This window comes from Neophocaena asiaeorientalis, unplaced genomic scaffold (assembly GCF_003031525.2).
Source record: "Neophocaena asiaeorientalis asiaeorientalis breed wild unplaced genomic scaffold, Neophocaena_asiaeorientalis_V1.1 scaffold24, whole genome shotgun sequence".
NCBI lineage: Eukaryota > Metazoa > Chordata > Mammalia > Artiodactyla > Phocoenidae > Neophocaena > Neophocaena asiaeorientalis.
In genome coordinates, this window is record NW_020185317.1 from 558,591 (window position 1) to 582,162 (window position 23,572).

Below are 23,572 nucleotides of genomic sequence, written 5' to 3' on the forward strand. Positions count from 1 at the left end.
CCATGTTCTTGGATTGGAAGAATCAACATTGTGAAAATGACTCTACTACCCAAAGCAATCTACAGATTCAATGCAATCCCTATCAAACTACCACTGGCATTTTTCACAAAACTGGAACAAAAAATTTCACAGTGTGTATGGAAACACAAAAGACTCCGAATAGCCAAAGCAATCTTGAGAAAGAAAAACGGAGCTGGAGGAATCAGGCTCCTTGGCTATACTACAGACTATACTGCAAAGCTACAGTAATCAAGACAGTATGCTACTGACACAAAAACAGAAATATAGATCAATGGAACAGGATAGAAAGCCCAGAGATAAACCCACACACATATGGTCACCTTATCTTTGATAAAGGAGGCAAGAATATACAGTGGAGAAAAGACAGCCTCTTTCAATAAGTGATGCTGGAAAACTGGACAGCTACATGTAAAAGATTGAAATTAGAACACTCCCTAACACCATACACAAAAATAAACTCAAAATGGATTAAAGACCTAAATGTAAGGCCAGACACCATCAAACTCTTAGAGGAAAACATAGGCAGAACACTCTATGACATAAATCACAGCAAGTTCCTTTTTGACCCACCTCCTAGAGAAATGGAAATAAAAACAAAAAGAAACAAATGGGACCTAATGAAACTTCAAAGCTTTCGCACAGCAAAGGAAACCATAAACAAGATGAAAAGACAACCCTCAGAATGGGAGAAAATATTTGCAAATGAAGCAACTGACAAAGGATTAATCTCTAAAACATACAAGCAACTCATGCAGCTCAATATAAAAAAAGCAAACAACCCAATACAAAAATGGGCAGAAGACTTAAATAGACATTTCTCCAAAGAAGATATACAGATTGCCAACAAACACATGAAAGAATGCTCAACATCATTAATCATTATAGAAATGCAAATCAAAACTACAATGAGATATCATCTCACACCAGTCAGAATGGCCATCATCAAAAAATCTAGAAACAATAAATGCTGGAGAGGGTGTGGAGAAAAGGGAACACTCTTGCACTGCTGGTGGGAATGTGAATTGGTACAGCCACTATGGAGAACAGTATGGAGGTTCCTTAAAAAACTAAAAATAGAATTACCATATGACCCAGCAATCCCACTACTGGGCATATACCCTGAGAAAACCAAAATTCAAAAAGAGTCATGTACCAAAATGTTCATTGCAGCTCTATTTACAATAGCCAGGACATGGAAGCAACCTAAGTGTCCATCAACAGATGAATGGATAAAGAAGATGTGGCACATATATACAATGGAATATTACTCAGCCATAAAAAGAAACGAAATTGAGCTATTTGTAGTGAGGTGGATGGACCTAGAGTCTGTCATACAGAGTGAAGTAAGTCAGAAAGAGAAAGACAAATACCGTATGCTAACACATATATATGGAATTTAAGAAAAAAAAATGTCATGAAGAACCTAGGGGTAAGACAGGAATAAAGACACAGACCTACTAGAGAATGGACTTGAGGATATGGGGAGGGGGAAGGGTAAGCTGTGACAAAGTGAGAGAGTGGCATGGACATATATACACTACCAAACGTAAGATAGATAGCTAGTGGGAAGCAGCCGCATAGCACAGGGAGATCAGCTCGGTGCTTTGTGACCACCTAGAGGGGTGGGATAGGGAGGGTGGGAGAGAGGGAGACGCAAGAGGGAAGAGATATGGGAACATATGTATATGTATAACTGATTCACTTTGTTATAAAGCAGAAACTGACACAGCATTGTAAAGCAATTATACTCTAATAAAGATGTTAAAAACTCTCTGTGTAATTCCAGTGGCTCATCCAGGTGTCATAACCTCTGGTCTAGACACTAATTTGATCATTAATTATGTATCAAGTTGTCCCTCCTATTATTTTGGTTATGTGACTTTTGTGATTTAATTTCAGTTTTCAAGTCCTTATGCTTAATTTTCCAATTAGGTTATAAGCTCCTTGCAAGTAGGGATTTCATCCAACTCCTCATTATTTCTCCTTCCTCACTGCTGAAATATCTAGAATAGCACTTTGCATATATAGTAAATGTAGGTGTATGTCGATATGAAATATGAAATGTAGGTATATGTTTATATGAAATATAATTTACCAGATATCCTTCTTATGATGTTCTTAGTCTCTCATATCTTTAAAATCATCATTACTTTCTAAAGTTTCTAAAGGCTAGAAGTACACATAATTTCAAGTATGATAGTACAAACATTGCTTATACAGAACTCCTGGTTTCACATAGTTAACATCTAACTCAGGTTTCAGTGTTTTCCCCAACTTGGTAAGCGTGCTGTTCTCAGTCAGGAAAAATTATATAAGCTTTAATTTTGTATATTTGTATATTATAGCATCTACTCAGCAACTCATGGTCCTCTAGAGAGTCTTCTGTAAAAATAACGTTGCAGAAATGAGCCCCTCAGTTTTCTAATGAGAGATCTTAGAGGTTCTGGGCTGAAAAACAAAAGAAACAAACATACAAACAAAATCCCTGCTCTTTCGCAAAGCACAAAATAAGGAGAACTCTATTTTCTCTCTTTGTTACCAACTTCAGCCACAACCCCTCCTCCCCCCACGTCTAGTCAATATCTGTTCCTCTGAAAGAACCGTGCCGCAGCAAAAAGCAAGAAAAAGGGAACTCAAGAAGTTTTCTACTTTTGCTCTGCACCTCCACATTATTATTAATTTAACATATCTTCACATCTCTCTCATCAGAGAAATAAGATGATATAATCTACCTGAACAAGGCATCTAACATCATTATCCTTTTTTTTTTTTTTTTGCGGTACTAAGGCCTCTCACTGTTGTGGCCTCTCCCGTTGCGGAGCACAGGCTCCGGACGCGCAGGCTCAACGGCCATGGCTCACGGGCCCAGCCACTCCGCAGCATGTGGTATCTTCCCGGACCGGGGCACGAACCCGTGTCCCCTGCATCGGCAGGCAGACTCTCAACCACTGCTCTGCCAGGGAAGCCCTAACATCATTTTTCTTTAATGACTTAAGAGATCCTTAACCAATCCTGAAGAAGAAAAAGCTGCAGGCCCCTTTGGTAGCTTCCAGTTTTGTTTTTGTTTTCCTTTCTGCTTTTTAGAGTCTTAAAAGGCTCTAATCTCCTAAAGATTGTTGAAGATTTTTATTTTTTAATGACACCCGGGGTCCTCAGTTAAGTACAATCTCACGTGGTAGTCTATTGCTAAGATATTATTTGATAGGTTTTAAAATAAGTTTCCATCTTATTTCAAAACTTATTTATAAATTTCCTTTTACTCTTTCTATAGCTATAGAATTTGACCATAGAAAGCATGAGTGGTCATGACAAGTAGAAAGAAGCAGGAACTTACATCAATGAGATAATGCTGTTCCTCTTACACAGAGTGTGTGTCACAGTGTGCTTTTAGTCTGAAAAGCTGTTGATAGTTTAGCATTTTGCTTATCATAACAACATAATGGGGAAGTTTGTACATCTAAAGGAACACCCTGTTTCATATAGTTAAAAACTGCATTGTAAGGAGCATTCCCACAAATGAAGGGGCGGGGAACTCGCTGGGGTTCTTGAATCTCATATTTCAGTGATACATTTGATAAGAAGTTTATGCATGGAATGGAGTCACTGATTGTGTGTCAAAGCTAACTGTGGAACTATATTCATATCCCGAGCTCTGTGTACACTTCATCACCCGTGGTACAGCCACTTAAAGGAAATATCCCTTCTTATTTTCTCCATAACATAATGAGGAAATAAGCATCAGCCCTTGGGAGATTCAAGTAGGTACACCTCTGTGCTTTGTGATTTTCTTGTTTTGCTTGCGATTCCTTGCTATCCAGAGGATAGCAAACAGTTTGTTTAGTTTGTATCCATATACAGCTTTCTCCTCCTTGAGACCCGCCTTGTGTATCTTTTCCTGTAGAATGGCTATGGTTTTTCGTGCATTGGGATGTGGCTTTTGCTTTCAACTGTTGTTTTCAAATCACCACTTCTTCTAACTTCATCTATCAAGCAAATGTGCGTGCTACCAAGTTGTCCTCTTTTTTTTTTTTTTTTTAACCTCAGAAGAGGTTTGCTCAGAAAACTCAACATCCAGGAGTCAGTACCACCTCCATCAAATGGATCAAGTTCCGTTGGATTAGTATATCCTACTCTTGGTTCTCAGTGAAAGGCAGTAATCCTACTAAAAAGCTTTATAACATTAAAATAAAATGCTCTAATATTTTATCCAAAGACAAATGTATTCATTTAAAAAACTATGCATTTAAAAAACAACCTTTTAAGCATATTTTACAGATGAATGTAATGTATACAAATTGAATAAACTTTTTGGTGTACAACATTGTATTATGAACAAGGAGCTAAGTACCATGAAACTGAACTGAGTTGAGAATTCCCCTTTTGTGTGACTATTGGATTCAACCAGTAAATCTACTCCCTACTAGTCCAGCTTTCCTCAGACATCAGTGATAATTATTTTGGGCTCTAGGTCAATTCCTCCTTGAGTGCTTCCTAAAAAAATTTCCTTCCCGTGAGGATGTGATCTGTGATACCTTTTTTTTCTCTTCTGGATAAATTGGGCCATTTCCTATTTTATGTCACTGGTAAATCAATAACTTGGAAGTCAAGAAATTCTGAGCTACAAAAAGTAAATGAGGGGCTTCCCTGGTGGCACAGTGGTTGAGAGTCCACCTGCCGATGCAGGGGACACGGGTTCGTGCCCCGGTCCGGGAAGATCCCACATGCCGTGGAGCTGCTAGGCCCGTGAGCCATGGCCGCTGAGCCTACGTGTCTGGAGCCTGTGCTCCGCAACGGGAGAGGCCACAAACTCTCAGGGTTCACCAGAATAGAAGCAAACGCACTCTGACCTTTTATTTCTTCCCATAATCCCATTTTAAGAGCCCTAGAATTTTGTTATTGCTAAAATTATGCTCTTAATTTTGTTTTCATTTTAAAAATAGTGCATCCATTGTGAAATTATCAAGCAATACAGAATTTTATGAAATAAAAAGTTAAAGTTCCCAAAAGCTGGCTTTCATAAAACAAATTCCAGTGTTCAAAATTTCTAACTTATTTCTTGTCCAGTTTTATAACAGATGAGTTTTTCTGCATTTACTATTGGGCTGGAAATGTTAATCTCAGTTAACATCTGATCTACTTGGTCAAAATAGCATAAATTTCCCTTTGCCAATCTTTGTGCATTTTCCTGTTATGACCTGCCTAGCTCTGTCTCATCGTCTTCTCCTAATTTGTTTACTGTTCTCTCAGATGTCTGGAACCGACATGACAAACTTTCTTGTTTATGTAACAGGAAAACTGCATTGAAACTATTATTTTCCTATGAAAAATTTGCATAAGCATAATTCCTGAATTTTTTTAAACACCTGATTAAAATAATTTATTGACACCACATAGTGTTATTTGGAGAGTTCTGGTCTGTCTCCCAACTGGGAGACCAGCATTAACAATGACACTTAGAAAGTAGTAGAATATAGATCTTAAGAGTTCAGGTTTGGGGTCAAACAGACCTGGTTTGAATTCTGGCTCTGCAGTTTACTCACCAGACTTTGAATGAGGCATTTAACCCCTCCAACTCTTAGTTTCCCCATCTGTAAAATGGTGATAGGAATTTCTAACTTGCAGTGTCCTTTTGAAGATTAAATGTGATAATGTATTTACAGCCCCTGGTACAACGTAAGCAATAGAAAGCATACAACAAATTTAAAGTAATATTGTATTAGTAATCTGTCCTTCACTTCTTTATTGTATTACAAGGACTCAGTTTAAAGTAATTTACCCCTAAATGTACTGATTCTCAATACCATTATCCCTAAGACTGATCATATGCATAAATGGCATCATGTGATTCTGTGGACATAGTTAAAATACAGGAAGGGTACCTTGAGTTCCATAATTAAATTCTGTGTAGGAAGGTTTTCTAGTGTTGTGCTTATACTGTGTCCTATAGGAAGCTTTGTTCTAAAATTGTTTACATGTATGTGATGAAACCAGCCTTCACTGCTCCATGCCTGCACAGAGGACTGAGCCTTCTGGCTCAAGGTTCAGTACAAATTACTGAAGGCCAAACATCATGGCAAAGTCATTGACATAACATTTTAGAAGCCATCCAAAGTTGAATTAAAACATCTTCTCAGGCAGTAATCTTCTCGTAGATCTTATGAGAGGTTTGAGATATTGCTACCTAGGACAGTAAGGAACACAGATTCTTAGTCCCTGATATCTATTCTACGGCTTCTGCAGAAGGAATAATTGCTGCTTATGTTTTATGTGAATGGATATGCCAAGATGTAGTAGTTATATAGGCTTTTGACCTGTACATCCTGTAAATGTCTAGTTTTCACATTTTCCATGCGTGGAATCTTGTAACGATTAATTTTTAAATAACTATACAATCACTTAAGATAAAAGAGGCCCAAAAGAAAAACCCTCATAGCTAAGATTAGTTTAGATTCTCTTTAAGTATTACACCCAGGTATTTGTTAAACCACTTTCCCATAAATAAAATTCCTTCATATAACTTTTCAAGATTTCCCAAATTACGAGTATGTTCATCCACTGGATATTTATTCCGAAGCCTTGTATTTTCTGGCTAACCAATGATTCAATCAGGGTTTTCAGACCATTTTCTTACATGAAGAATAACCATGTTTTAGGTATGTCTCTTCCACTATTGATTTTTGCTATATTCTGTTGCATTTATCAAGAAAAGAGTTCAGCAAAATGTCATCCTTCTTCAGTAGCTCATCAGATGTGGACTCTGTGTGGACCAAAGAAAAATATCAGTATGGATTCCAGCCTCAATGCTTTTCCCAAACTCAAGAGAATAATAAAGTCATGCAGAATGCGTTACCATTTGTGATAGCACAAAATGGTTTTCAATGAAATATGATTTTTACATATATATTTAAATTTCTAAGTTATTAGTAAATCAGAAGCATTTCTTACAAAGCAAACAAAATACACATCCCCTCTATGTTAATAGTGTAATTTTTTTTTTCTTTTTGGTCTTTCGCAGTGGGTTTAAATAGTTGTGGGAACTGTCTTCAGAAAAATTTACTTGGCTAAAGTTAAAATCTCCTTATTTCATGCACATTGTCCTACATACAAATGGGTACATCCCATTGAATAAGTCCTTACTCTGTTCCTTGAGGGTACATTTTACAGAAAACATTCTTGCAGACCCATCAGGGTGCCCTTATACCAAAAATCAGGTATCTTATGTGTCTGAATTTTATAGCTTACAATAGAAATGGCATAATGTTACCATCTGTGCTTAAAATGTTTAAAAACATCTCGTGTTTTTCTACCATATGTTTTCTTACACACTTTATTCCAAGTCAAGTACAAGCTACATGAAGTCAAGATATGTAACTTGCTCATCTTTTTAATCCTCATGGGACCTCACATCTTATATTGAATAAAGTGGGTGTTTGAGAAATATTTGGTAAATTAATCAATTTCATAGCAATATATTTGGGACTTAATGATAGCACCTAAAACTATTTATCCCAAAGGGCAAGTAACTACATTTCCAGTACACAAAATCACATATATAAATAATCCATCTTTTTAATACAACAACTTATATATCTTTGTATGTTCCAGTATGTTATTTTAGATCTCAGGAAATGATAGCATAACAATGATTTATTTTGAAAACTTGGCTAAAATTCTCTAGTACATAGCATTATTTTGAGTATTGAGATGAAATTCTGAATAATATTCTCAACTTTTTAAATTACATTGGGATTTTGATGGGGATTTAAAAAAAATTTTTAAATTACTTTGGATACAATTAGAATATTTGGTTTTCCATTTTTTGTTCTACAACTACAGTTTTTTTCATGTGTTCAACCCCTTCATCTCCTACAATAAAATTTTCTTATTTATTTATTTAGGAACTGAATGTTTCTTGTCTAGGTTTTCCCAAAGTATTTTATGTTTTTGTTTCGGTTGTGGGTGGACTTTTTGTTTTTAGTTTTCTAAATAATAACTGCCAAATCTAGAAAACTACTAGTTTTTGTAGTACTATTTTCCAAAAATTGGTGCCTGAAGTTCTTTTTTCCCTTACCTTGTCATTTTATATCACTGTTGAAAAAATACTGCCTTATCCTTGTCTACCCCTTTACACGCTCTTTAACTGACTTATCCGTTCTAATGTCTTATATTATAACCAATTGGGGTCTTTTGTTTATATATATATATTGATTTTAAAATAAAATATATTCATATATAACATAGTTTCAATTCCTGAATATATTTTCAGTTAAAACATTTGTTATCAAATACATCATAAATTATTATAATTCATAAGAAAATATAAACCACCAGTTATGCGTTCTAGTATACCCTAGATACTAATTCTTCAGAATAATGATGGGCTTAGAGTGTAAGCTGTTAGAATGCCTTAGGTAAGGTGTCTTATAACCACATGGGTTTTTTTGGTATAATAACTAAATTCCTTTTTTAGAGTCCAAAATGGTTTTGCTTTACATAGAATTTTGCTTTACTGAGAATAATGTTTCCCATTATCCATTGAATTATGAGAACTGTAAACCCTTCATATGTATTATCTCTTTGGTACTCACAGCATTATTTCAGTTTTATGGAGAGGTCAGAGTCTTATCTACTGCGTGTCATAGAAGTAATCAATAGATATTTGTGGAATTCACCAAGGTAAATAGCATGGTTAAAATAACTTACCAACAACAGAAACAAAAAAAGGAGTGTATGACTAGACATCTTATTTTGCTCTATTTTCAGTAGATGATTCTGTCCATTGAAAAAGTAATAACTAATTATGAGGCATATCTTATAATATACTCAATATCCTAAAATGGTTGAGTGCTACTATATAATAGTTCTGTGTTAAACATTTTATTTGCATTTCTTCATTAAATCCTTTCCACCAACCTATGGGGCAGATAGTATAACTATACTTACTTCAAGATGAGGAAATGAGCAGAGAGAGAGTTAAGTAACTCTCTGAATTCTGAGCGCAAAGTTGATTTATATCCATTTACAACAAATATTGCCTCTACATATATGGCGAATTGATGTCACTTCTGTGCGTCCATAAGAATCACGAGATAATAATGGACCTGTATCTCCAAACCTAACCTGTATAATGGGAAGTAGAAAGAAAAGTTGACCTTTCTACTGCCCGGCTCTTACCCTTCAAGTCAGACCATGCCCTGTGACTGTAATCAGAAATATGAATGATCGGTACTAATTTTACTTTCTTGACGTTACACCATCAGAGAAGTCATGGGGATTTCTCTAAAATTGCCCTAAGGCAGTTTTTAACAACATATATATTTTTGAAGGTTTACTAAACTGTATCTACAGGAACCATGTGTGTGCAGAGTCTACAATCCAGAGAGTGTTGTGGTTTAGAGGCATTCCTGCTTCTGATTGTTTTTGATCACGTGCCCTACTTTAATTTCACCAAAACGTTGGTTGGCTTCAATGAGGATATTTTCTGTGGGAATTCCGGTCTTGAGACTATGTTCCTTATCCTCAGATGATCTTCTGCTTGAGTTGATCTTCTAGGGTGATTCTATGCATTTGAGGAAGTGGTTACCAAGGTCTGAAGGCCGTGGGCATCTGAGAGACAGCAGTAGCCAGTGACATTTTCCTGAGGTTTTCGCTATGTCTACTACAGTAGACACTGCAGTCTGGCATCTGTATAAATCTCTTAGTTATAACAGCTATGTTTTCTTATCAAGAGGTTGCCTTTACCTGTCTTTGTGCTTCCTACAGTGGGTTCTGTTTTAGTAAATAATCTAATGTCAGCTTTCTGATTCTCTTTTCTCCACCACAACAAAAAATGCTATAAATATAAGTTTATTCCAAATACTGAGTTGGACACAGGGAAATTTGTTAGGAGCCAAATCTGTTTTGGGGTTAACTGATCATGTGCCTGGTTTGATTTTACTGAGCACTTCTCGTGTGCACAGCATAGTGCTAGGTACTTGGAGGCACAAAGGTAAAGGAGGAAGAGCTTTTGCCCTCCAGGATCTCACAATTCAAAAGGAACTGAAGTTATAACTGAGTGGCCGTGTGAGAACGTGTGGTGGAGGAAATGCTGGAATGTGCTGTAAAGGGCACAGTGAGAAACATGCCCATGCAGAGACGGTCAAATGATAAAATGTTATTTGAATGTAATCTTAATTCTCATTATAAACCACTAAAATTGAATAGAATTTCTTCATTACGGTGTAGGCAGTAAAGAAAGAAATTAGAGGACTGCCACGGATTCCTTCTGACTCTATAAATTTAGAAAATAAACTTGAATAAATATATTAATGTAACTTTCAAATGTCCCTCTAATCAGAGTCATGTGAATCATCAACAACATTTCTCAAACTTGTTATGTTTATTTCACACACTGGGTGGACTCATGGAAATTTTTTAGGAGCCAAATCTGTTATTTTCCATCCTAAAAGGAAAAGAAGCATTGCAGATCTACAATGGTGATTTTAACCACTTTTATTTTAGTGAAACTTAAATGTGTACAAATATAAAATATGCATAAACTTCTTATCCTTACAGCTTTTATAAGCTATAAAACCAAAAGAAATATAAATTACATAAAAACTAAAAAAATAATATTTGAATTAATGATATCATGAGAAGGTTTTGTTTTTCAGAAGCCAGATCACTGATGTTGAAACCAGTGTCAGTGGAAAGATACATTTATGCTTTTGGTTTCACTTGTTGTGACTCGATTCTTTTGATTTTGCATCTAATGGTATATCATGCATCTGTGGCATTATTGTGGTCATCACTTTTCTTTCTTAACAAATAGCTTATTTTTATCTATGTGAAGAGCCAGTTCATTTAATGGTGCACCCCCAAGTACAATACTGAAGAAAAATATATCATTAAACGTACCCTATGATGATTCTACCGCCACTTTTCTACTTCTAAACTGTATTAAAACTTTTGTTCTTAGAATAAACCATAACATCTTTTTTGCTTTATTTAGCATAAATGCATAATTCACTTCTTAAGTCCATTTATTTTTTTTTCTCTTTAGCCTATGGCAAGTTATACATACATTACCTTGTCTCACTTCATCATGACCATTTAATTTGCAAATTAATACTTCCAAAGAAAAGTTTTGTCTTTTTAAATGGTGAAAGAATTGCATGTGAGGAGCAGACAGGGACTGTTACCATATTTAATATCAAGGCCCTGCTCATCAACACCCTGAAAGTTCACCTCTGATCACTTGGCAACAAGTGTTTTGTAAATGCAAACATGGGAGGTGAAGTCAGTGATGTTGAGTCATGAATGTCATCTAGATTGTCCAAAATAGCTTACCTCATGTTAGCAGTTTTGATCATCAAAGTGAAAACACAGCATTTTTAAATTCTCCCAGAACTCAAGATTATGTCTGTAGATTTCTAGTAGGCAATGACGCCAGTTTAAGAAATACTGGCCTGGGGCTTCCCTGGTGGCGCAGTGGTTGAGAGTCTGCCTGCCGATGCAGGGGACACGGGTTCGTGCCCCAGTCCGGGAAGATCCCACATCCCGTGGAGCGGCTGGGCCCATGAGCCATGGTCGCTGAGCCTGCGCGTCCAGAGCCTGCGCGTCCGGAGCCTGTGCTCCGCAACGGGAGAAGCCACGACACTGAGAGGCCCGTGTACCGCAAAAAAAAAAAACAAAGAAAAGAAAAGAAATACCAGCCTGTAGAATATTGGGCAAGGACCTGATAACCGAGGAGTAGTTCCCGTTTTTTCCCCTTCAGGACAGATTGGTGACATTTCTGAGGATAGCTACTGACTTCTTTTTCTTCCTCAGCCTTGATCTGCTTTCTTGACAGTCAATAAACCAATGCCTTCTTTGTTTCTATGTGAAATAACTTTATGAAGGGCTTATTAGAAGAAGAGTGGGTATAAGGCCTAAACAGAGCTCAGTTAAGTGAATGGAATAATTTAAATATTTTCATGTCATACTGGAATTGCCCATGGACTGTCTGTCTTCCACTGCACCATGAACTCTTTGAGAAGGGGCTGTGTCCTAAACCCAGTTGGATTCCCAGTATGGGGTACCATGCCCAGCACACAGTAGGCACTCAGAAAATGTTTGCTGAATGAACGCATATTAATATAATAAAGTCCTTAGTGGTGTGATGTACATCAGATAACATGCTCCAGTGCCTTGTTCTGGAAGCACATGACCCATCACTTGCCATTGTGATAAATTAGCTGGGCCCATAGAGAACTAGTCTCAGCCTGCCTCTGGTATGTTCTGGCCCAAAGAATCAGACCAGTTGCCTTCACTGCCTCATTAGGTAATATCTGGAAAATGATGAAAAGTTTCCCAATTGGCATGTTTACTCTGGTGTCTTTCCCTTTCCTTCCCTCACCCTGTCATCCTTCTGACTCAGGAAGCTATGATCTGTTCCTTATTCACAGGCTATCACAGGATACATACAGGCCATAGTCCGGAGCATGCTATCTTTTTCCTCACTCAACCCCTTCTGTGTGGTTCCAGTTAAAGGAGTGGAGGAGAGTGCTCAGCCCATTTCTTTTCTTGTTGTGTTCGGTTTGCCCCGTTCATTGTGGTGATAGACTAAGGAGATAAACTGTATTTATTGGAGACAGCTTTTGATTATTCAAGATCAAAGCATATTGTTACTGACCCTTATAAGAGTACTTCTTTGGTCAAGTTCATTTTTTTCTCCAAGATAACTTTTCTCTAACTTAGCTTTCTTTAAACTAACTTTTACATCTCTTATCAAAAAACCATTTACCAGATAATGGACCTTGGTTTCTGTCATGTGCTTCAGACATATGATTGTAGCACTTGAGGAAAAATGTTCTGCTTGATTTGAGACTTCAGACTGAAATAACCTTAAGCAGAGAGGAGAGGCTGGACTTTCTCTTCTGAATAGTTTCTTTATATATATGTCTGCCATTCATCTATATGTATAGCTATATCTGTATCTATATTGCCAGTAGCAAGCTACTATATATAGCATATATAATATATAATATAGCTATAATTTAAAATTTCATAATATAAAATTAGATCATATAAAAATTATATAAAACATGTAATATTGCTACTGGTAATAAAGGACCAAAAAGAAAAGTTGGTAATATCAAAGATTAGGTGCATCATATGCTAACAGGTTATGTAAAATGGATCTAGGCAGAAGAAGCCTAGGACTAAACTCTGTTTATCATTCCCAGTAAGCTGTGTGGCTAAGAGCATATCAGTTGACTTTTCTGTACGTTAGGGAATTTTTCACCTCAACAATTAAACCTTGCCTTTCACCTCATTACTTTCAAGCCTGCATGCAATTGAATTAGAATTTGAAATTTGGGAATAAAAAATTCATTAGAGCTTTGTGTAAATATCAAATAGGAAAACAAGATGCTCTGTGGAAAAGAACTAAATCTAAATAAATACTTACATCAGAGATTGATATTTTATTTCATAGTATACAGGAATCAGAATATATTGTCTTTAGCACTTAGAGTAAAATGGTATACTTGTGTCGGCCCCTATGTTCCTATCAAATGTAATGCTTTCAGTACCATAGTTTATGTTCTTATTTTTGGTCCTCATCTTATCAAAATTGATATGGTGTGCTTTGAAATGGCATGATGTAAATGAGGGGAAGCAACCAGGAAACATTTTACTGAATTTATATTCATACAAAGAATTGAAACTAGCAAAACGATGACTTATCAAACAAACAAAAACTTGTGTTATTACATATAACTATAATAAAATAATGGTCCAGATAACTCACATCGTTGTGTTTGATGTGTGTATGTATATGTACATTTGCACAAGTATACGCACAATCTATTTCACCAACTGTAGTAACTGAAAATGGTTTAGGTTTCAGTTATTTGAGAGGGCCATATGCTTTTATATTGAATATATAATTTATAGATACTACCTGCTTCCAAGTAGGAATGTACTCATTACACATAATGTAGAGGTATATCCTCAGGAAAATAAATGAACATCCCTACACACTCCCTTTTTGGAATAAGAGAGAGTCAGCCTGAATGGTCCAGACTGTTGCTTAGATTCAAGCCCACAACAAGGCTTTTAACTCAAAGCAGAAACTGAGTTTTATTGGTTGGATGGTGCTGCTACCCACAGTAGTATTTAGGCAGCAAAAGATGAAAGCGATAAAATCATTTTTTTGGCAGTGTTAGAACTGGGTGATGTTCATGCTCGCGAGGTCCTCCTTGAAGGCAAGGACCACGTTTTTCTTGGATGTGTATTCCTAGGGCACAGTAGCTGCCATATAATAGTCCCCCAAAAAATGTTGTGACCATTGTTTAAAAAAAAAAAAGTGGTGCCTAAAGTACTGAGTTATGTCCCAAAAGTCTACTACACATATTTGAGCTGTTTCTTTGCTTGAATAGGGAGAAGATCCAATTTATCCGAACTGAAGGGACCCCAGGATTGGTGCGTCTTTCAAGTGATGCCGACCTTGTTATGTTGCTGAGGTACGTAACCGCTTCTTGAAGTGGGAAGTCTCCTATCATCAGGCATCGTGGAGCATTTTAAAAAATAACGTGCCAATATTGGCAGCCTATATTCTTAAAGACTCGTGGAATACTCATGTTGAAGGTATAAGATGCTGATTTAGTGATAATTCATTTCAGATTTCATTTCTTATCACTGGAATCAGTTTGATTTTGTTCTCACCCTGCTGGCAAAGGAGGTGGTACTGGAGAATGGAAAGTCTGTAGAGGCTGATGAGTAGAATGTCCCATCACAGAATGGAGCAGGAGGTTATACCTGGCTTGCCTCATCAGAGTAGAAGAGAGGTTGTATTTATATTTTCGTCCAAAATTTTTTTCTCGAAAGGTGTTTTGTCCCTGTTTGCTGACTTGACGTTATCTATTTACTTTATGGTTTTGAGAATTTAAGGTGGGAAATCAGATAAGAAAGTTGAAATTTGGTCACTGGTGCTCACTGCCAACTTGATAGACCTTCCTAATACTGACCAATTATATTTTCTTTTCTGATGGTTGGGTGAGCTTTAGTTTTAAACTTTAGAGTAGCTTAGAATGGCAAGTTTTCATGAGACTTTTTCATTTTTGATATTATCTCTCAAATGTAGGAGATCAGAGTAAAATAATGCTTTGCCGTACCTAGTGACTGGGGCACCTACTACTATAACCTCCATAGGCTTAAAGGGAAGTCATGCTTGGCCATATCAGCAATGTTTTATTTATCTCAAAGTGTTAATAGTCTCATTCATATTATTCATGATAATCTTAACTCTAACCATTTCTACTGCATGCTCGATAGTTGCCATATTTGTAAAACTAAAGCCAAAAAGTTATTTTCTTTTACTCTGTGGTTGGAGCATAATTCAAAGGGATATAATCACTTTCCTTAGGGATTTCACTTCATTTTATCCTGAACAAGATGTATTGGTGGTTGGGCATCACTTCTCAGCCCAGGTGGTGACCCTCAACTTGTTGTGTTCTGGCAGTTCTGAAAGCAGGATGTAGCATGCTAGATACTCATGAAGACTCTTGGGCAATTAATATGGAGTATGATGTTTCTACCATAGTTTGGTTGTTGATAAAGTAGTAACATTTATTTTATTTATTTATTTTTTTTAATTTATTTATTTTATTATTTATTTATTTATTTAGGCTGTGTTGGGTCTTTTGTTGCTGTGCATGGGCTTTCTCTAGTTGCGGTGAGCGGGGGCTACTCTTCGTTGCAGTGCACGGGCTTCTCATTGCGATGGCTTCTCTCGTTGCAGAGCACGGGCTCTAGGCACATGGGCTTCAGTAGCTGTGGCACACGGGCTCTAGAGCACAGGCTCAGTAGTTGTTGCGTACTGGCTTAGCTGCTCCGCAGCATGTGGGATCTTCCCAGACCAGGGCTTGAACCCGTGTCTCCTGGATTGGCAGGCGGATTCTTAACCACTGCGCCACCAGGGAAGCCCAGTAGTAACATTTATTACAAAATCCTGGCTGGGATAGGACTCTTTTGATTCGTTCTAGAAGTCTGTGTTTTTTTATTTAAAGAGCTCTACTTTTGGAATTAGTAAAAACAAAAATGATTGCAAAACAGAAACCATGATTATTGTTCACCTGTCCTTAGTTAAATAATCCTTAGATGGGTATAGTCCTAAATATTTTGAGTTACAGTAAAGTTTATAATATTTGTACATTGTTAAACACCACAGTTGGCATGAATTTCTATATGTTATGCGGTTGAATTTTAAAATATTTGAAAACTGATTTATATATAAAGAGCAAGGCTACATTTTTGCCCTTTTGGGAAAATAAGCATGTTTTCTGAAGTTGAGCCTTTGGAGAAGTGTGAGAAATTTACTTACATATAGTAGCTTTATAATTATTACATACAAATGATAAATGACGTTATTTAATTCTAGACTGTTACTTCATTTGGATGAGCAAATAGTTGTATGCTGTGACACAATATATTACATGTGCATGCTTAATAAATAATATTTAATGATTATTGAAACATTTTGGGATATTCTCAGCTCTATATTTTTTATTTTACTTTGGAGTTTGAGTCATGAATCAGTAACTATAAACTCAGGCAGTGGACTTGTTGGATATGTAGATGGAGTCTCTGTTTCTGTTTTTATACTTTGTCTATTTCTTTCTGTTTTGTATTTAAAAATATTTATTTTCTTGGATGAATTTTGTAGTATGTGAATTACATTTTAATAAAAATATTTTTATTAAAGTATAATTGATTTACAATGCTATATTTGTTTTAGGTGTACAACATAATGATTCAGTGTTTTTATAGATTATACTCCACTTAAAGTTATTATAAAAATATTGGCTATATTTCCTGTGCTGTACATTATAACCTTATATCTTATTTAATTTTTACCTATATACATTGTCTGTTTCTTAAAAAGGAAAGTCACTCTTGGTACAAATGGACTTGAATATCATCAGCAAGTTGCAATGTAGAAATGATATAGCTCTAGGAAATTATTCATTTTTAAATAAACCCATGTAAGGTTATTTTCCAATATAGCTATTACAAAACTCAAGAACTTTAAAATAACTTTGTTGTATTTGTTATTCTATTTCATGTATTCTGTCACTAACTCAACTAATGTAAGAAGTGTGCCTTTAACAGAGCTTATATGGGAAATGATTGATAAATTTGGCTACATTAGGATTCTTAATTTTATGTAATGAAAGGCACCACATATAAAGGCATAAAGAAGGCAACAAACTAGAAGAATATATCACAACACATAAAACAAAGATATTATGAATACACAAAGCATGCCTTTAAATCAATTTGAAAGAAAATAACCCAAAAGAAAAATGGATAAAGAATATAGGGCTTCCCTGGTGGCGCAGTGGTTGAGAGTCCGCCTGCCGATGCAGGGGACACGGGTTCGTGCCCCAGTCCGGGAGGATCCCACATGCTGCGGAGCGGCTGCGCCTGTGAGCCATGGCCGCTGAGCCTGCGCGTCAGGAGCCTGTTGCTCCGCAACAGGAGAGGCCACAACAGTGAGAGGCCCGCGTATCGCAAAAAAAAAAGAATATAAAAAGGGGCTTCCCTGGTGGCGCAGTGGTTAAGGATCGGCCTGCCAATGCAGGGCACATGGGTTCGAGCCCTGGTCAAGGAAGATCCCACATGACGCGGAGCAACTAAGCCCATGCGCCACAACTACTGAGCCTGCTCTCTAGAGCCTCTGAACCACAACTGCTGAGCCCACGCACCACAACTACTGGAGCGCACGTGCCTAGAGCCTGTGCTCCGCAACAAGAGAAGCGACCGCAATGAGAAGCCCGTGCACCGCCACGAAGAGTAGCCCCCGCTCACCGCAACTAGAGAAAGCCCGCATGCAGCAACAAAGACCCAACGCAGCCAAAAATAAAAATAAATAAAATAAAGAAATTAAAGAAAAAAAGAATATAAAAAGGCATTTCAAAGGAATTGAAGCATGAATAGCCAATAAACTCATGGAAAGATGCTAGTAATCATAAAATGCAATTTCAGATAATGAGATACTATTTCATACTATTAAATTTGAAAAAATCAAAAAGTCTGGTAATACCAAGTGAGAAGCAGGAACTCCATGTTTTCTGGACTCAATGGATTGCAATTTCTACAACCTCTTTGGAGGACAATTTGACAATATCTTGTACAGTTAAAAGACATATACACTATGAGTGAGCAACGCTGCTTTTAGCTATCATGGAGCTCAATATCAGAAGAACAAACAATTCGATTAAAAATTGGGCAGAAGATCTAAAGAGACATTTCACCAAAGAAGACATACAGATGGCCAAGAGGCATATGAAAAGATGCTCAGCATCACTAATTATTAGAGAAATACAAATCAGAACTACAATGAGCTATCACCTCACACCAGTCAGAATGGCCATTATCAAAAAATCTACAAACAATAAATGCTGGCGAGGGTGTGGTGAAAAAGGAACCCTCTTGCACTGTTGGTGGGAATGTAAATTGATACAGCCACTATGGAGAACAGTATGGAGATTCCTTAAAAAACTAAAAATAGCACTAACATATGACCCAGCAATCTCACTACTGGGCATATACCCTGAGAAAACCATAATTCAAAAAGAGACATGTACCACAGTGTTCACTGCAGCACTGTTTACAATAGCCAGGACATGGAAGCAACGTAAGTGTCCATCGACAGATGAATGGATAAAGAAGATATGGCACATATGTACAATGGAATATTACTCAGCCATAAAAGGAAACGAAACTGAGTTATTTGCAGTGAGGTGTATGGACATAGAGTCTGTCATACAGAGTGAAATAAGTCAGAAGGAGAAAAACAAATGCCGTATGCTAATATATACATATATATATATATATATATATATATATATATATATATATATATATATATATATATATATATATATATATATATATATATATATATATATATATATATATATATATATATATATATATATATATATATATATATATATATATATATATATATATATATATATATATATATATATATATATATATATATATATATATATATATATATATATATATATATATATATATATATATATATATATATATATATATATATATATATATATATATATATATATATGTATATAGGGAATCTAAAAAAAAAAAAGGTACTGATGAACCTAGTGGCAGGGCAGGAATAAAGACGTAGACATAGAGAATGGACTTAAGGACACGGTAAGGGAGGGGGAAGCTGGGGCGAAGTGAGAATAGCATTAACATCTACCAAATGTAAAACAGTTAACTACTGGGAAGCAGCAACATAGCACAGGGAGATCAGCTCAGTGCTTTGCGATGACATAGAGACGTGGGATTAGGAGGGTGGGAGGGAGGCTCAAGAGGGAGGGGATATGGGGATATATGTATGCATATGACTGATTCACTTTGTTGTACAACAGAAACAGTATTGTGAAGCAATTATACTCCAATAAAGATCTATTAAAAAAAAAAGACATACACACTATGACTGAGCAACTCTGCTTTTAGAAATATACCATATTTACACTAAGAAACTGTATTACATGTATACAAGGTGATACATACAGGATATCCATTGCACCATTATTGATAAAAAGCATACAGTTGGGGAAAAAGTCAATATTTGTCAAGAAAGGTATGGATAAATAAACTAATACATTAATAGAATGGAATACTACATAGCAGGTAAAAGTAGTAAATTAGACCCTTATATATCAACACAGACAGATACCAGAAATATATTGTTGAATAAAAAATGTTCAGTAATTCAGTATACTTATAAAGTATTTAAATAATTTTTTAGCAGCGCATAAGGCAAAACTGTATATTGTTCATCTGTACATATGTTGCAAAATATCAGACTATGGAAGGATATGTTAAAGTCATGATAGAGGCACTCAAAAGGGACTTCATATACATAACATGCATACACACAGATATATAGGTACATCTATATATAGATATATAGACATCTCTAAGTATGCATGTGTGTTTGAAGCAAAAGTAATAGGGTTAACATGTACTAATCCTGGATGATATGTATTGAGTGTTTTTATGTTATTCGCTATCTCTCCTATATTAAATTTTTCAAATAAAAAAATTTCTCTCTCGGGCTTCCCTGGTGGCGCAGTGGTTGAGAGTCCGCCTGCCGATGCAGGGGACGCGGGTTCGTGCCCCGGTCCGGGAAGATCCCACATGCCGCGGAGCAGCTGGGCCCGTGAGCCATGGCCGCTGAGCCTGTGCGTCCGGAGCCTGTGCTCCGCAACGGGAGAGGCCACAGCAGTGAGAGGCCCCCGTACCGCAAAAAAAAAAAAAAAATTTCTCTCGATAAGAACGATTTCTGCATATTGGTTGTATTTAAAGGAAGTAAGTGTCATGGAGCAAAGGACACAGGTATAGATGTTTGAGGAGAGGGTGCTAATTCCTACTTTTCAATTAATTTAGCTATGAATTTCTAGACCTTTATGGTATCAACTGTTTATATGGCATTTTTCCTTAGCAATCAACTTAAAATTCACATTATTTCAATGGTTATTGATTTATTGAGAAAGAGAATTGACTGTTTCAGGGCTTAATTTGGTATTACAAATACAATTACTTATTGCTTCTGTTTCTAAATCTTTTGACTTTTATAGTTTAAAAGTGGAAATATGGCTTAAAAAACTACGGTGTCTAAAAATGTTTTTGTGATAGTGGTTTATAGTGGTTTAGCAGACGTGTGCAGGTGAATGAAGAACCAGAGAAAGAATTATCAGGTTGTTATTGCATTGCTGTAACCCAGCGTCCCTCAGCCTTAAAAGTATTGACATTTTGGGCTGGATATGTCTTTGTTGCAAGGAGCTATTCTGTGCATTGTAAGATGTTTATCAGCATCCTGGCCTACCCATTAGATGCCGAAAGCACCTCCTCTCCCAGTTACGACAACCAAACACATCCTCAGACATTGTACGATGTCCCCATAGAGTGTGGGGAAGGGCAAAATAGCCTCAGTGGAAAACCAGTGCTATAACCCTGAGGAGTTCTTTCCTTAAATCTTCGCAAGACTAAACTGTTGGCACTTTTTCTCAATGTTTTTTGAAAACAAGTAGCAGGTTTCTAGATGTGACCAAATTTGAGGGAAAGCTACTTCTACTCTTAATTTAAAAAACACAAGTACTCTTACTTATATTGTTGATTCTATTTGTCAAGTGTTTGTATATTTGATAATCAGTAGTACATTTCTTTATCATAACAGTTAATGAAAAGTCTAGGATTCCAAGGTCTCAGATCCCTGGTTACTATCTTTTAGGAGAGTATTAGAAACAGAAATTTCAGTATGGAGGAGAAAGAAGACACTAGGTTGAATAACATCAAAATCCTCACATCTGAAAAACATTATAAAGCCAGACTAAATGAGGAAGCTTATTATTTAGCAGTTATAATTATTTAAGAGGTGTTTTGTTTTATTTTGCTTTTAATTCTGCAAAGAAATCCCGAGCTCTTTGAAGGCTGAGACCATGTTGTATGTGCCTTGGAATGAAGGTATGAACATACTTTGTGTATTTACTATGGGTCTTCCATAAACATTGTCTCTTGTGTTTGACTCATATTCCTAGACGTAAAAATCCAGGCTATTTTCAGATGAACGTGCAAACTCAAACTCATTTAAAGTAACAAAATAGAGGGGCTTCCCTGGTGGCGCAGTGGTTGAGAATCTGCCTGCCAATGCAGGGGGCGCAGGTTCGTGCCCCGGTCCGAGAAGATCCCACATGCCGCAGAGCGGCTGGGCCCGTGGGCCATGGCCGCTGGGCCTGCGTGTCCGGAGCCTGTGCTCCACAACGGGAGAGGCCACAACAGTGAGAGGCCTGCATACCGCAAAAAAAAAAAAAAAAAAGTAACAAAATAGAGATCATGCTGTCCAAAGTTGGTAGGAAAACAGGCAAATAACCACAGGTTTCACAAAATATGCAAGAGCCAACTGTTTTTGTCCCACTAATTACCTGCAGGAGAAGGGGGACAGGTGCTTTCTTTAGGACGTGAAATGGACCTCAGATGGAATTGGTCAGAGCGAGAGATCGACTTACTCATTGCGGAAACAAGGCATTTACCCACCTCTTTGGCTAAAGTATGCATTTTATTTCTTGTCTTTCCCCAGTTTATTTGAAGAAGAGATAATGTCATATGTGCCTCCACATGCCTTACTCCATCCCAGCTACTGTCAGTCCCCACGTGGCTCTCCTGTGTCCTCTCCCCAGAACTCACCAGGTGAGTCCACCGGCTGCATGCAGTTTCTCTGAGGAGTGAGCCCTGAAGTCACATGTTCTGTCCTCATAAAGGACAGTAAGGGAACACTTTGGGTACATCTGTACTGTTAGCACAGGTACATATTCTGTGGTACTTCCTGTCTCTTAAAACTGGCTTGTTTCCATGGGAATTTATTTTGACAGGAAAATAATGACATTCCAAAATAGGATAAATGTCAGCAGTATGAAATACTCAGATGTAGAATTTACTTTTCATTATGTTATGTAGTGCCTAATATATCTTGGAAAATAGTAGGGCACAAAATGCTATGTTAGCTTTTTGGATTTAAAAAGTTCTAGTTAGGAGATTGAGTCAATGAATAATAAAGAGAAATCTCTATTTTCAAGAAATATTATAGAATTAGAATTAGTGAGTTTAATGGTCTTGGATAATTTTTTTCCCTTCAGTAGTTACTAACTGCATTAGTTAGGAAGACCAGAGATACATGGGCAGGTAGAACATTCTGATAGATGAAATTAACTAAAAATCTTAAGTTTAAATTCTTTTTGAAAGGGGTATGGTGTGAATGGAGGAATGAATGGATGAATGAATAAATAGTAGATAATGCAGCTTAGCAAATGAGTTATTTTTTAAGGAAAGTAGTCATGATGTTGACAGAACATCAGCTCTATTTATCCTTATTATAAGCCATATATAGTTCACACTGTAGCAGTTATCAGAATTTAAAACTATTTTAATAGAAATCCAAACTCCGTATGTGTCACTAAAAGCTGCTCTGTGTTCTCTGATATATAACACCTGTTTCATATATTGGTATCATAGTGAGGCTACAGCCTAACTGAATACTGCAAACAGAAAAAGGTCTATTAATTTGTTCATTTAATAGAGATTTATTGAGAATCCAGCTATGATCCAAGCCCTGAATTAGACCCTGGTTCTACAAAGATGAATAATACAGTCTCTGCCTTTGAAAATTCATGGTGGGGCAGTAAGTCAACAAGTGACTCCAAAAGCTCTGTGTTTAGTCCTATAATGAAGAAATGTGTGGGAACAATTCTTCATTCAAGATGGGGGTGGGGTGTTTGGGGAAAGGTATAAAGGGAAGTCTTGAAGAATGATGAATAGGATTTTACCAGGTGGACCAAAGGAACGAGGACATTCTAAGGAGTAGCATGAGCTAAACCACAGAAGCATGAAAGTAGTTTAGGACAAATTAATAGATACAAGTAAAGGCAAGTTCTCAAAGCACAGGTTGGAAAGATAAGCTAGAGTTGGTTGGCCACTGAAG

General features: G+C 36.5%; 1 protein-coding gene across 2 annotated transcripts in view; it reads left to right on the plus strand.

Moving 5' to 3' along the window:
• The window catches only part of HECW2 (HECT, C2 and WW domain containing E3 ubiquitin protein ligase 2), a 258,616-nt gene that overhangs the window by 179,691 nt on the left and 55,353 nt on the right, over positions 1-23,572 (plus strand). For both annotated transcript variants that reach the window (XM_024733635.1, XM_024733636.1), the window contains exons 17-18: positions 14,424-14,507; positions 22,175-22,284. In XM_024733635.1, the coding sequence (XP_024589403.1) occupies positions 14,424-14,507; positions 22,175-22,284 (194 nt within the window). The remainder of the gene's footprint in view (positions 1-14,423; positions 14,508-22,174; positions 22,285-23,572) is intronic.